Here is a 13,989-nt window from a genome sequence, read left to right as displayed (position 1 = left end):
AATAAATGGCCATAATGGTCTAAGCGCTCCCACTCACCACCACGCTCACACGCTCTGCCGCTGTCTGCCGCTCACAAATACAGCTGCACCGCTTTTCCACCCTCTTCGCTTGCAACTTGAGCCGTACTGTGTCTCTCCGCAGTCGCTCTCGTTGGTGGGTGCTTTTGTTGTTGTTGTGTGGAAAACTAACCACCCTGTCTATTTTCACCTATTTTGCCTCCAATTCCGCTCATTCTACCGACATATCACCATTACTGACATTCAATACGCGTTTCGTTTGACGGCCCTTCGAATGCGCAAATAAGACTTGACCTACTCCATCGCTTGGTTTCGCCGTGCTCTATCACTCCTTTTTCCTTCTCTCTCTCTCTCTCTCTCTCTCTCTCTCTCTCTCTCTTTTTCTCTCTGCCTTCAAATCGTCAACCTTCCTGTAAGCTACCACCCATCGCGCGGGCCGTTTCCTAGCGCTTGCAGCTATTTTTACGCGGGAAATTTTCACTTTTTGAAAACTCGTCGACCGCCAGCCGCGTGGCGACAACTGTGTGTGTGTGTGAGAGAGAGGGGAAGAGATTCTTAAAACGAAAACACACACTCGAACACACAGTACCGCGGAATGATCATGCGTGGGGAAAATGAAAATGTTGCTCTTCCTCACATTACACATCGCAGGCTTTCAAAAAAAAAAGTACAACAAAATTTCGGGAAAAAGGAAAACTCTAGCTAGCGATAAATTTGAATAATAAGGATGGAAAACTTTTCCACTTCTAGCATGTACCATGTTGTGTATGTGCTTCTTGGCAGGAGTTACTTCAAAGATTTCCGAATGCTAAGAAAATAAATCCCATTCCACTGACAAACCTCAATCTCTCCGGTGTTATTGTACTTTTCGCTTCTCCTTACCCTTTTTTATCCCGCTTTCGACGAACACCGGTGCAAAATGTGAGCCGTGCCCAAACAGTAGCATTATGTTTTATATTTGTCTCACGGCAGTTGTATGCCCCCAACTACCATTCGCCTAGTCGCTCCGAATTTTCATACGGCTGAAGATAACTCTCACGCTACTGTTTTACGTTAGATTTCGGGCATGATTAGGTTAGTGGGAAAGTTTTGATGAAATTTGATGGTTTGTTCGGGATCTCCGTTAAGCTCCAGTACGCCCAAAGGTATGCAAATTTATGTAACGTTCAATACCTTACGTGCACAACAACTGTGATGACGGTCCTTTGTTTCTCGGCTTACTCGAAGCCAGACAAGCCCCATAGCTTTAAACAGTATATTTGCATACTTGCAGGCGTTACAATACCAAACGACTACCCAAGCAGGCTGCAGGAATTTTATATATCCTTCGTTATCTTACAGCCAAATCTGTTTGGGAGTTTCAAGCTTATCGAATTACTCGATTTCAAATGCCTAATACCTTAAAATGGTATATTCGTTTAATGGTTGCATACTTGCAGGCGTCACCCCCATTAGTAACTGTCAGGTTGACATTCCCCAGAATTCCCAAAACTTATCGTTCTTCCCAACCAGCAAAGGAGATAATTCATGTTGCTCCCGTACCAATTTTCCTGACGTGAGTGTTTCTCCCATTGGGGAAGGACAACCACGCAGCTGACCGGGGTCCCTCAGTTGGCCGTAAGCATCTAACCCATCTGGACACACGCACGGCCAGCCTGACAGGCTCCCGGGCTGTTTGTGCGGGGTACAGTATTTGCCGATCTGCTGCCTTTTTTTTCCGTATACTTCCGAGCGAGCGAGAAGCGTGATATAAAAGATAAACGCAACAGATCAACAACGAACATCGATCAGCAAAGCGACGATCAAACACGAGGCGGACACGAGGTGGTTGGTCGTGAACGGTACAAGGACATGGTGTTGGACAAGTGTGAGGACGTGCAGTGTTTCGTTAGCACCAGCTAGTGCACAGTAACCGGGCAAGAGGGAAAACAAAAAAAAAACGGGAAACCATGACGACGTCACTCCGTGTGCGGTTGGTCGCGTACGGACTCCTCTGCCTGCTGGCCGTCGCACTGTTTGCGGACGCGGCGGACGGATTCCGGCTGCGGGAACACGGCCAGGAAGAGGGGCTCGCGGTGGTGAGGCGAAGAGTGGCACCGCGCGCCAAAGGGGACGTGCCGTGGAGTAGTGTGACGCGTAAGCCATGGACAGCGCGAGACGACACCGATGACGACGACGAGGAGGACGAGGACGATGAGGAGGAGGAAGACGATGAGGACGAGGAGGAAGCGGAAACCGTGGAACAGGTCACCATCCGACGGGCCACTCAGGAGCGGCTGCTGCGTGCCCGGCGCCTGGGTGCGAATGGCCGCGAGAGGCGATACCAGCCGGCCGAAGGCGGGCGGAAAGCGACGGTGCCCGACGCAGGTGACGTCGACGATGACGACCAAGACGACGAAGCCGAACCGAGATCTATTTTTAACCTGTTCGGTTTGCTTGATTCGAAACAGCGAAACGGTGACGATGACGAACGGGGCACGAAATCAACCGCCGGAGATCAGCGTGCCGGTAACGATGACGACGACGACGACGATGATGATGATGATGATGATGATGGTGGAGATGAAGACGAAAAACCCGTACCAAAGTACACAGCAAAAGTGAACGAAAGAAGGAAACAGGTGAAGGTGATCCAGACCCGAAAGAGTGTTAAAAAGGAAGAGCCCGAACCGAATCAAGTAACCGAGGAGGACGATGCTGGCTGGCTGGATGGTTTGAAGCGTGTGTTTGAGTCGGTCGTACAGCCAGCTCGCGACAAGGAGGATGCACCCAAAGACACTGCAGAGGAGGGTGGATTCGTGCATTGGCTCCAATCGCTAACGTCCCGAGTTAACGAAGATACGCCACCGGACAGTGAGCCAAAGGAGAAAGAGAACCCAATCATTAACCTGGTCGCCGGTTGGTTACAGTCTGCCGAGAGTGGTGATTCCAACGAGGAGATACGCTTCCGTCCCATCGGTTCCTACGCCGATGATGACGATGACGACGAGGGAAACGCGAACGGCAAAAAGAGAAAATCGCCCACCAAAGCAGGAACCGATTCGAAGCTGGTGCAGTTACTTAATCATAGCCCGATCGCGTCCCTCTTCAGCGCGGAAGATCTCCCACCGGAGTCCCCGATCGACAACGGTCCCAAGCGTCCGAGGCAACCCGCACCGGGCGTTCGTGGCCCGGCCCGGGTCGTGAAGCAACGCATCGCCATCTCGCCGGAAGACTTTGAGCAATTGCTGATGCGAGTGCCCTCCTTCGTGCCGGACTATTCGCAGGTGCAGGGCGAAGAATGTCGCCGTCAGGGCGAAATCTTCGAACGACAGCTGAGGGGTAAGCGACTCTGGGCGCTGCAGATGATAGACGCTAGCGCACGGCTCGCATCCGGACTGCTCCGAGGCAATGCAAACCAGCTCGGTGACTTTGATCTGTGTACCGGCATCGCTACGCGGGTGCGTGTCCGCGAGGACGAGCTGGTACGACTCCGGGGCAAATACTGTCTAGCGCATGTGGACGTGGTGGCCGAAGATGCCGAACTGCGCCTACCGGTACACTTGCTCCAGGGTGGTGGTTTTGTCAAGAGTACGCTAAACGATGTAAGTAGTGCCGTGATTGAAGTTCCTTGAGGTGTTGAGATTCCATTACGGTGTGGTTCCCCATTTACAGCCGGACCACTTTCTGCCACGCTTCACGACGATCAACTGGGGCATCTGTTTGCCGGCCGCGTGCTCGTTCGAGGATGCCGGCAGCATCGTGCAGCACTTTGTGCGTCCGTACAACTCGACCGGCATCAAGCTGTTTCTGGAGCTGGAAGAGGCCAACTGCCATGTGCGCCAGGTGCGGTCGTGGTCACGTCTACTGAAGGACAACTGGCAGCTGGTCGCTGTGTTGTAAGTAGAAGCCTGCAACGAGGAGTACTAACCGTGCCCATGTAGAGAGTTCTTGGATCTCTGGAGCCTTTCTCTATCCTCTCTAAACCTTGAGACTAACTTCCTCAACGTTACTCAAGAATTTCTCAGGAATTTGTGTTTCACACATGAGAGTTCCTCAGCTATTTCTAAACTCGTTTTGTGATCAGCGAATCTTTCTGAAAGGAATCATACATATGATTCATTCAAATCACGAGTCAAGTCCCAATATATTAGCGTATTCTTGAAGATCTTCACAGAATTCAAGAATCTCTCAGGAATCACACGGTTTGTCTTCAGTTTTTTAAGTAATAATATTAGAATTCCCAAAAGATACTCGTGAGAGTTCCTCCATATGCACGAAAGAGTGTGTCTTGAAAGCTACTAGACTGTTTGCCCAATCAATGGCATCCCCTGGACCACCTTAACAGACTCTAGGCAACCAGGTTGTAGAGATATCAGAGTTGGAAATTCAGGGAACTCGACGAAGAATAAAAGTTATTAAAGCTAACTTCGTCTATATCGAACCTGTTTTGTTCGTATGAGGTGGGAATTATCATCGGCATCTTCATCGCATTAGATACAGATGAAATAACCCTAGTACTGCTTGCATTCCATTGCGGTACACTGACTGAGCTGATATTCAAACATGAATCTTTGAGCATTCGTTGATGAGGATGTTCAGAATAGCAATTCAAATAGCCTTATTCGCTCAGCTGCTTGACCCAAACTCAGATTCACCACAGCACCACTCAGAATTAACACTGTTCTACCAAATCCACAGCGGCTTCTACACATTCGTGGCAGTTGTAACGCTGGTGGCGACGCTGAACGACTACGAAATCTTTATCAAGATTGAACCACCCTCCACACAGGACTCCCCGCTGGATCCACCGGAGCGCCGGACCACCAACATCTTCCACCAGACGCTGATGGCGTTCTCGCTGAAGAAAACACTACCGCAGCTGATCGGGTCCGGCGCGGACGAACATCACCATCTGCCGTGTCTGCACGGGCTTAAGGCAATCGCGAGCGGTGCCCTGTTTCTCGCCCTGCGACTCGTGCCGCTCGGTTTCCAACCGTTCACGAACCGGAACGAGTTCACCGAAAGCTTCAACGCGCCGTGGAGCGTCGCCGTCCGGCTGCTCATGCTGTACGCGGACGTGTTTCTCGTGGTGAGCGGTTTCCTGGCCGCGTACCATATGGTGCGAGAGTACCGAGAGCGGGCGCGTGTTCCCTGGTTTAAACGTATCGCGGGCCGCTACCTCAGGTGAGAATACCTCAGGCGATCTTGCTTCAGGTTGCTAATCCTTCGACTTACAGGCTAGCGTTTCCTCTCGTGCCGGTGCTGGTGTTTTACGCCTGGGTGTGGGAGCATCTCGGCAGCGGACCACAGTGGGGCGATGTGGTGACCAAGAATGCGAACCTCTGCAAACATGGCTACATGAGCAATCTGCTCTTCATGCACAACTGGTACCCGATCGAGGAGACCGTCCGTATATGAGTTGCGTTTGGCGTTCCCACACTACTCCCACACTAACGCTGTATGTTTTTTTCCAGTGTGCTCCACACACCTTCCAGCTCGCGATTGAGATGCAGCTGAGCGTGCTGGCACCGTTCCTGATGATCGTGCTGGTACGCAGCCCATTCTACGGTACGGCTGCGTACGTGCTGCTGAGCGCTCTCTCCACGGCGATCCGGTTCGCCTCGACCACGGAAGATCGGCTCACACCGTACGTGTTTCACGGTGTCCGTCTCACCCAACTCTACCGCACGCTCAACCTTTCGTTCGCCGAAACACTGCACCGGCTGACGCCCTACCTGGCCGGGTTCGGGCTCGGCTATCTGCTGCAGGAGACGGGCCGACCCCGCCAGGAACGGGGCGTACAGTATGCCGGCTGGTGCGGGGCGGCCATCGCACTGCTCTGGTGCGTCTGCTTCCCGCTCGACATCGTCCGGAAGGACTTCCGGTACGAACCGGGCGACGCGGCCCAGTTTGCGGCCCTCGCCCCACTCTCCTGGTCGCTCGGACTCTGCTGGATCGTCTACTACTGCGTGACGGAGCAGCAGAGCCTGCTGAACCGGCTGCTCAGCTCCCGACCGCTCGTGTGTCTCGGTCGGCTAACCTACTCGCTCACTCTCGTGCAGTTTCTGGTGTTCTTCTACTTCGCCGGTTCCACACGCGGCAGCGAGGTGTTCAGCTTCACCGGGTACGTTAACCGCACCGAGGTGTGCTTGGCACTGAGTGCGGCCCTCATCCTCACCCTACTTTTCGACCTGCCCATCCAAAACGTCAAGCGACTGCTCGACCAAACCGGGGTGTTTGATCGCCTGGCCGTGCCACCGGAGAACCCCGCCAGCGTCACGGACTCCGCTGATGTGCCGAAGGACGTCCTGCAACCTGAGCCGGAAAAGGAACCGGAACCTGCCGTGGAACAACCCGACTTTGTCAGCCCGTTTGATGAGCAGGGCGAGGAAGACGAGGGGATCTGGTTACGGAAGCGCACCACCGACACCGCCAGCGAGCAACCCAGCCCAGAGGTGGACGACTTCTGGGCGGAGGAGAACAACGACCCGAAGGACGTGCAGGGCGAGCGGAGTGAGAGTGGTGGACGGGCAGCAACCCCTCCGGCCCCGGCCGAACCCGAACAGGAGGAAGAGATCCAATTGGAAGAAGAGGAAGAAGAAGAGGAAGAGGAGGAAGAGGAGGAGGAGGAAGAGGAGGAGGAGGAGATCGACGAAGAGAAGGAAGTCAAGCGACGGCCAACGGACGCGAACGGTGCCAACTGGTCCCGCTTCTAGTGCAGTACCCCGTATTGTGTGTTTGTGTGTGTTTTGTGTGTGTGTGAGAGAGAGTGGTGAAAGAAGGGGTGCATAAGGGGGGGGGGGGTGGTTTGGTGGTAGATGGCCACCATTTTGTAGCTCAACGATTGTTAAACTCGTCCGTTTATAAATTAACGACTTTATTAAACCTTACAACTGTATTTATTTGTCTCTTTCCCCCTTTGTCTCGTAACCCTTACTGTATACATATTTACAAATGGTCCAGCCACCGCCATAGGCGAATAAGCTCGGCGTATTAAGCTTTTCTACGTACTACGCCTCCTCCGATGTGCTCTGTGTGTTGTTCGTGCTGATGCTGTTCGTTACCGGCTCTCGGGCGATGGTGCCCGGATGCGTTGGTCGGAAACGGCTGAGTAGTAGCTTCTCCAACCCGTGGATGGGGGACTCGAACATCAGGCAGAGCAGTAACGCTAGCAGAAACGTCAGTACCATGTGTGAGATGGTTTCGGCAGTCTGCAACAGCGCAATAGAAAGGAGTCAAAGAGAAGAGATCAAAACACTATTCCACCAGTCAGCCAGGGCAGAAGGTGTGTTTACCAGTGTCGCGATGCTGGCGTAGAGTGGTGTGCGGCGAGTTGCGGCAAGGTACAGCTCGACCAGCCCGTTCGTAAGGTACGCACAGTACGTCAGCCGACTGAGTGGCACGAATGCGCTCCACGACAGGAACCGTTTCACGGTCCGACCGTGACCGGTAACGCAGGCCAGCACGAGCCACCCGTTCGACAGGCTCCAACCAAACCGGTGCAGTCCGGCGTACAGTGCGTTGTAGAGATAGTTGCCCGTGCCCAGCTCGGTGTAGAACGCGGTCAGCGAAAACATGGCGCAACATCCGCACACGGTCGACACGAACCAGCACACTGCGAGCGTTCGTCGCCCGATACGCACACTGGAAAGGAAGAAAAAAAGAGTTAGGTACCGGCACCGAGTGGGGTTGCTCCGTGTGGCTCACTTCTTCATCTGCATCCAGTGCACCAGATAGCCCACCAGCAGGCCAAACAGGTAGGCGGTCGCTCGCAGGTGCGTTTTGCCGTACACGTTAACGAAGTAGTCGTTCGACTGCAGATCGCTCACCTCACTGTAGCAATATGAAAGCAAAAATGGTGTGCAAATTAGCGGAAAATCCCCTCTTAATAAGCGATATTACTCGTCACGAGATAATGCGCCTAAATGTATGCAATCGGTAACCTTTTTCTAACCCTTTAGCCAATGTTAAGAAGTCACTTCGGTGTGTTTCTACTAAAGGTAGAATGTAAGTGGTAACTCGCGAGTTGAATCAGTTGAGTTAAAGGAATTCATAAACCCTGCAAGGTTCTCCTAAAACTCTTAAAGTTTACGATTATTCATAACTTCTTAATGATTCATGAACCTTGAAATTTTCTAAAACCCTTTAGATCTTCAGATTCGCCAGATCTTCATTCCCTGCTAGTAATTTGGTTGTTTCATCAGTGCAACAATTCTTACTTCTGATGCTAAAAAACATTAAAAACACATAAAATCCCGATTTCTTAACCTCCAAGATTCATCAATGTATGAATAAACTCACGATTTGAATTGCTCAACCAAGGTTTCTGTGGAAGACTCTTCTCAAAAAAGTCTTTAGACACAGCACTAATGAGTTACTTGGAGAAACTATCTGACTTATATCAGTTTAGGTATAAAGAGGTCCAATTAAAGATCCTCAGTAGGCAAATTGTATCCCAAGGAGATTATCGCAACTCTTTTTGAAGATTAAACATACCTCACTTATTCATTCGAATATCGCGTATACAAACCGTATGATCGATGAATATTCTATCCGTATCCCTCTCGCGGGAAAAACGGAAAGGAAAACGTTAAAAGGAAAACGTAGTTACAGGATGGAAGATTAAAAACATTAAAACGTACAATGATTGCATACATTCAGGCGCATTACAAAGTAATTTAAGAATTCCTAATCTTACGTACTCGGCAAATATCATAAACGTTGGATCGAGCTGTCGGACGTATGTGACGGTGAATGGGACCAATATCGACAGACCGGTCAGACTTCCGATCAGCAATAGTGCGACCCGATGGCCATAGCGCCACATCGGATAGAGCAGCAGTGGGGCCAACACGAACAGCTGCGTATCGGTCGCGAGATACCACGACTGGAACATGCATACGCTGTCGGAGCCGAAGTAGTTGTTCACGTACAGCACGTTTAGCCACCAGCTCTGCTGACAGCGGGCCTGCTCCAGCTCCATCCGTTCCTTCCAGAGGGGTCCCTCGCCTAGGAGTGGCAGCCAGGTGGCGTACAGTGCAATCACCGCCAGGTAGGCCGGTGTTAGCCGAACGTACCGAAACACGTACAGCAGCCCAAAGTTGAGCCGACCCTGCCGTTTGTCCAGCTCGAGCAGTAGCAGTCGGGCGAACAGGAAGCCGCTCAGCAGCAGAAAGGTGTCCACCAGGAGGGGTGAGTTGAGCAGGAATGCGTTTTGCAACAGGCGGCTCTGGTCGCGGAAGAAGCTCGGATTGAGCAGTGGCCCACCGGCCATAAAGACGAGCGCGTGGCCACCGAGTATGAACACCATCGAGAGCGCCTTGATGCCGTTGATGCACCCCAGCCCGTGATCGTCCTTCGACAGCTGGGTAAGCTTGCGCAGATTGTCCACGGCAGAGAACGCCCGCAGCACGGCCAGCCCGGTGGATGGTTTGTCGCCGACGCACTCACCTTTGCCGTTGCTACCACCACCAGCCCCGTACAGTGTGCTGCACACCACCATCAACACGAACGCGAACAGTACGCACGCAACGACGATCTGCAGCTGATCGTAGCCGACCGTTCGGTCCGGTCGCTGCTGACACGACACATCGCTCACCGCGTACCCGCTCGCACTGGACAGCAGCTGTCGAACGTCGCGCTCGGTACAGTCAGCCGGCACGCACACGCCCCAACGCACCCGAACGGCATCGCGCTTCGTGCTTTCGTTGCGGCCGATCGTTTGCCGCGCGCGAAACCCAACCATCGTGACGCGCGCCAAACAGTATTGCGCACGCACCGACGCGTCGTCCATCGCCGACGCCACGTAAAGGCACTCATCGTAGCTACCGAGATGATCGCGCGCACCGAGCTCGACCGCGTCCGGAAACTTCACCGTGGCGTCCAGCACTGAAACGACAAAGGACAGAGCGGGCAAGGTTGGGGACAAATGAAACAAGCGACTACAATCAGGACAAAACAGCATGGACAGACAGGGGTCAAGTGCAACTGGTTCGGTTAAATGGAACCCTTCATTGTTAGGCATCGATCACGCGTGGCCACATCGGATGCCAAAACCGGTTACGGCTCACCCCGGTGGGCCGGTGCGCAAACACTTCACCGGATGTTTAGGCAACTTTCGACCAGTGCGCGACTGCTCGTCTTGCACTGATAACCTTAGCGCCCCCAGGGTGGAAGATATAAGGGCCGCAGATGATACAGCCACATTTCAATATCACGCATCGCGATGGGAAGCTTTGTTTACCTTTCGCACCCGCTTTTCGCACCCGGTGGTGTTTTCTTTCGACAGTGCTGCGCGTTTACCATTTATGACAGGTTCAAGAGCACCGTTCAACCAAAACAAATATAACGACGTGGCAGCTTATAAATAAAACATAAATCAACAGTAGCCGGATTGCGGTCCGGAAGCCCGTACGGACGTCACCGAGAGATGTGTGTGTTTTTTTTTTCTTCTCATAACTTATGTTCATTCCCATCCTCGACTTCCCTCACAACCACCAATCGCACGAATCGATTGGAGAAAAATGTAACCTTTTCGACGTGAATAATTACACCCGCCGGTTATTAATTTGCGAGCGAGCGCCCACTAGCATTAGCGATCGATGCGCGAGCCACATTCTATTGCCGTTGCGTCAAATCGTACCGGAGCATTCGCAGAACAGGTTCGTCGCTTGTGGCAGGCGCGCGCGCTCACCGGCCTGTTCTTGGCCCTTGGCCCGAATATAAAACCTGCCACCCGTAATCATACAGCGTACGCGCAGGTTGTTTTCACGTTCGCTTGTCACACACACGCGGTCAGCGACACTTTCTAAACGATCTCGGCCCTTTTTCTAAACGGCAAACACCCTCACCAAAACTAAAAAAAAAAGTAAAAAAATAACCAACCTTGGCAAATATTTCAACACGCGCGGCCGACGAAACGAAACATAATGACGTTGATAGAGATAAAATATGGGTTTACCGGGCGGCCCATGACCTACGGATAAAACGGTTAATTATCTTAACACACCAATGACACACCGACAACCGCCGGATATAAGCAATCGTTCCAACTTGGGCGCTCTAGTGTGCGATACTTTCGAACCGAAAGGGAAATAAATTAGGAACCCTTTGCATTGTTTTTTTCGACGCTAGTTTGAAGCTCACTGATTAAAACATTAAATTATATCACTCTTTCAGAAGTGATTTAACTAACAGCAAGAGATTTTTTTAAATGACACACAAACTTTGCGGTGTACACCAATGGGAAAAAAAAACAAATTTCATGAATTGAGAAAATAATTTTCTCCAAAACAGCTCGGGCAAGTTAGGTGGATTTTCACGAAGGAGAAAGTTTTTTTGAAAATTTAATTATGGTAATATTTTATGGGGCATTTAATTAAGTGTTTCTTTTGGCTTTGTTTTTAAAACAAATTAGCTTGGTTGAATTGCAACCAAAGAGAAGATTTCATGTTGGTTGCTACCGGTACGATTTCACGTTTTTCTTTTACCATATGAAACGGGCATGTTATTAAATTGTTTGTGATACAATCTAACATAAAGTTTACATACTTAAATAGGAAAAGTATATTCTAGTTACCAAACATTGAAGCACAGAATGATTCAAATCTCCTAAAGTTGTTCCTATCTTTTCCGCTGTATATAGTGTCAAATCTCAACATTTAACTTAAAATTGTTTATTGCAGTAAAAATACTTTCATAACTCTGTATTAAATCGTTTAAAACCATTTTTAGCGAGAAAAATCCTATTTTTGAACATCATCAAACAAAATCTACATTTTTAAGTATCAAACCATTGAAGCATTGATTGAAATATCAAAATGGCTAATACATATTGTAAACTACAATATGTCAATATGTCTCTGCCGATATTATCAGGAATATTGAGCTTTTGTCGTGTCACAATTCTCTAAAAAAAAACTCAAAATTCTTCAACTAAGCGTAAATATTTTTAATAAATAACTGCTCTACGTCTCAGACATCAAAGCTGTCAAAATTGTAAGCAAAAATAGTGATTTCTTATCGTTTACAATTAAACGGCAAAATATTAATGGATCTTAAGAAAAGTCTTCAACTAATCTAATATATCTTGTAGTTTAAATCACAAATATTACAGTAAACATGGTTAGAAAACCATTCACCGCCATACCAAATCATCACTAGAAGGATTTGCTTGAAAAAACCCTTAATGTAGCCTTGATAATACACACTAGTACACTACTATAAGTTTTCAAGGATTCTTTAAAACAGATTAAACATATCACAGAAAAATTGCTGCATAATACTAACAAAAAAGCTTTTATTTCAAGAATGTCTTGAATTTTAATCTGATTGCTAAATAGTTAAGCCAATCCGTAAGGACTCGTCGAGATCAGCTTTCAATGCCATGGAGCGAGTAGAATATTTAATAAAAAATACTACTTGCTGCGAAAAAAAAAGATTCTCGGTAACAAACATTACAACTACCTCACACTCAAACCATCGAAAACCTCTTTTGCTTCAAAGTCATTCTTTTTTCGCGCCAATATTGTAAGAATTCCTTCAGCAATTTACACCTACAGATGGTATTGGCATCCGCGTGCCATATTCACTTGGTGCTTCGGAACATTCCCAACAACCACCCGAACTTCAACCGCGCACACAAAACACTCATCACTCACTTGTCACAGCCCAATCGTCCTGGTTCCGGGCAGCTTCCAGCGTTCGGTTCACGTCCCGCCGACAGGCACCGGTCGGTAGTGCGTGCTCCAGCACCGTACCGATCCGCACCAGCATCTGCTCCAGCACGGTGGTTGATTGTGGTTGAGCAACGGAGCTGCCACCGGCCAGATACAGCACCAGCAGTCCGACCGTGGCCACCGTATGTAAGCTGCGCGCGTACATTTCCCCGTTTACCGATTCGCTTCGTGGTTCGATGGCGTTGTCACCTACCTTGCTCGCACGACGGTTCGCTGCGAACTGAGTTACCGGAGCGTTGCGCAGTGTGTGGTCACACTCAGCGCCAGTGCGTAGCCGTGTGGACCGTAGTGGTTCATATACCGCACCCGGGACGGTACGGTAACCACCCCAGTCAGCTCTGCTTGTTATTCTACATCACCTACACTGTCACCTGTGACGAATAAATAATAACGAACAGCGGTGGAAGAAGAAGCAGCAGCGAGATGCGAGCCATCTATTTCGCGTCCCGATGCCTTCCTGATGCAAATAGTGTAAACATGCTGCGGTTTGTGTGTTTTTATGATCTTCCGTGACTAGAATGACGTAAAAAAACAGGGTAACTTAACCACCAGGAACGTTCTAGGTGTAGAATTCGCGCCTGGAAGTAAATTTGTAACGTGATACCAAAACCAACATCAAGATGATAGTGGAAGAACTCTACTGCCACCGTGCGGTCATTAGACGACGGGATTATAAATTTATCAAGGATTTTACAAATCTTCCATCCTGATGTTCCTAGCCTAGTTGTAACTCAGTATCGGTCTCCGAAGATGTAAACTCCCCAAAATGTAAAGAAGAATCGCACTGTTAGATTACGATGATGCTCGATTGCATAAATTTCTCCCGGTGAAAGTGGAAAACAGTTGTAACCTTCAAACCACAGGTTTAGCTTCGCCACAGTGAAAGTAAACAACTACCTCAGTTAGCAACGGTTGGTTTAACAAAATGTTTGTTTTGCTTTTTTTGTGTGCTCGTGATAACGGAAGCGTGCAGCTGGTCAGAACCTTCTACAAGGCAATTAGCGGTGGTTAGCATTAATCAGCCGAAAATAAGGCGAAGAAATTGGAATGCAACGACGCGAGGTGTAGATTCTGGAGGGATTCTGGAGGGACCGCTTCATTCACGGGTGAATGTTCCTGAACATTTCTTGATGTCTTGCTAACGAACCCAGGCGGGGCGGTTCTTCGCTTAGCCGGCATTCAAGTCACTTCCTGCACCGCTGCACATGTGCCGAACCATACGAACCCGCATGGCGTCAGATTTTTTGGATTA

General features: G+C 49.8%; 2 protein-coding genes across 2 annotated transcripts; one reads left to right on the top strand and one right to left on the bottom strand.

The window, feature by feature from the left end:
- The first annotated feature begins 1,967 nt into the window (after positions 1 to 1,967).
- Positions 1,968 to 6,769, top strand: LOC128307098 (uncharacterized). The gene is made up of 5 exons (XM_053044824.1): positions 1,968 to 3,602; positions 3,673 to 3,896; positions 4,699 to 5,184; positions 5,238 to 5,406; positions 5,475 to 6,769. The coding sequence occupies exons 1-5, from the start codon at positions 1,968 to 1,970 to the stop codon at positions 6,714 to 6,716; spliced, it is 3,756 nt and encodes a 1,251-aa protein (XP_052900784.1). The 3' UTR covers positions 6,717 to 6,769.
- Positions 6,770 to 6,918: 149 nt separating this feature from the next.
- On the bottom strand, positions 6,919 to 12,914 carry LOC128307108 (nose resistant to fluoxetine protein 6-like). The gene is made up of 5 exons (XM_053044834.1): positions 12,660 to 12,914; positions 8,703 to 9,888; positions 7,708 to 7,833; positions 7,296 to 7,644; positions 6,919 to 7,211 (listed from the first exon to the last, which is right to left on the bottom strand). Exons 1-5 carry the CDS (start codon positions 12,880 to 12,882, stop codon positions 7,011 to 7,013), a joined length of 2,085 nt encoding a protein of 694 aa, XP_052900794.1. The 5' UTR covers positions 12,883 to 12,914; the 3' UTR covers positions 6,919 to 7,010.
- Between the last annotated feature and the right edge of the window lie 1,075 nt (positions 12,915 to 13,989).

This window comes from Anopheles moucheti, chromosome X, assembly GCF_943734755.1.
Source record: "Anopheles moucheti chromosome X, idAnoMoucSN_F20_07, whole genome shotgun sequence".
Classification (NCBI taxonomy): domain Eukaryota; kingdom Metazoa; phylum Arthropoda; class Insecta; order Diptera; family Culicidae; genus Anopheles; species Anopheles moucheti.
This window is presented reverse-complemented; position numbering and strand designations above follow the sequence as displayed.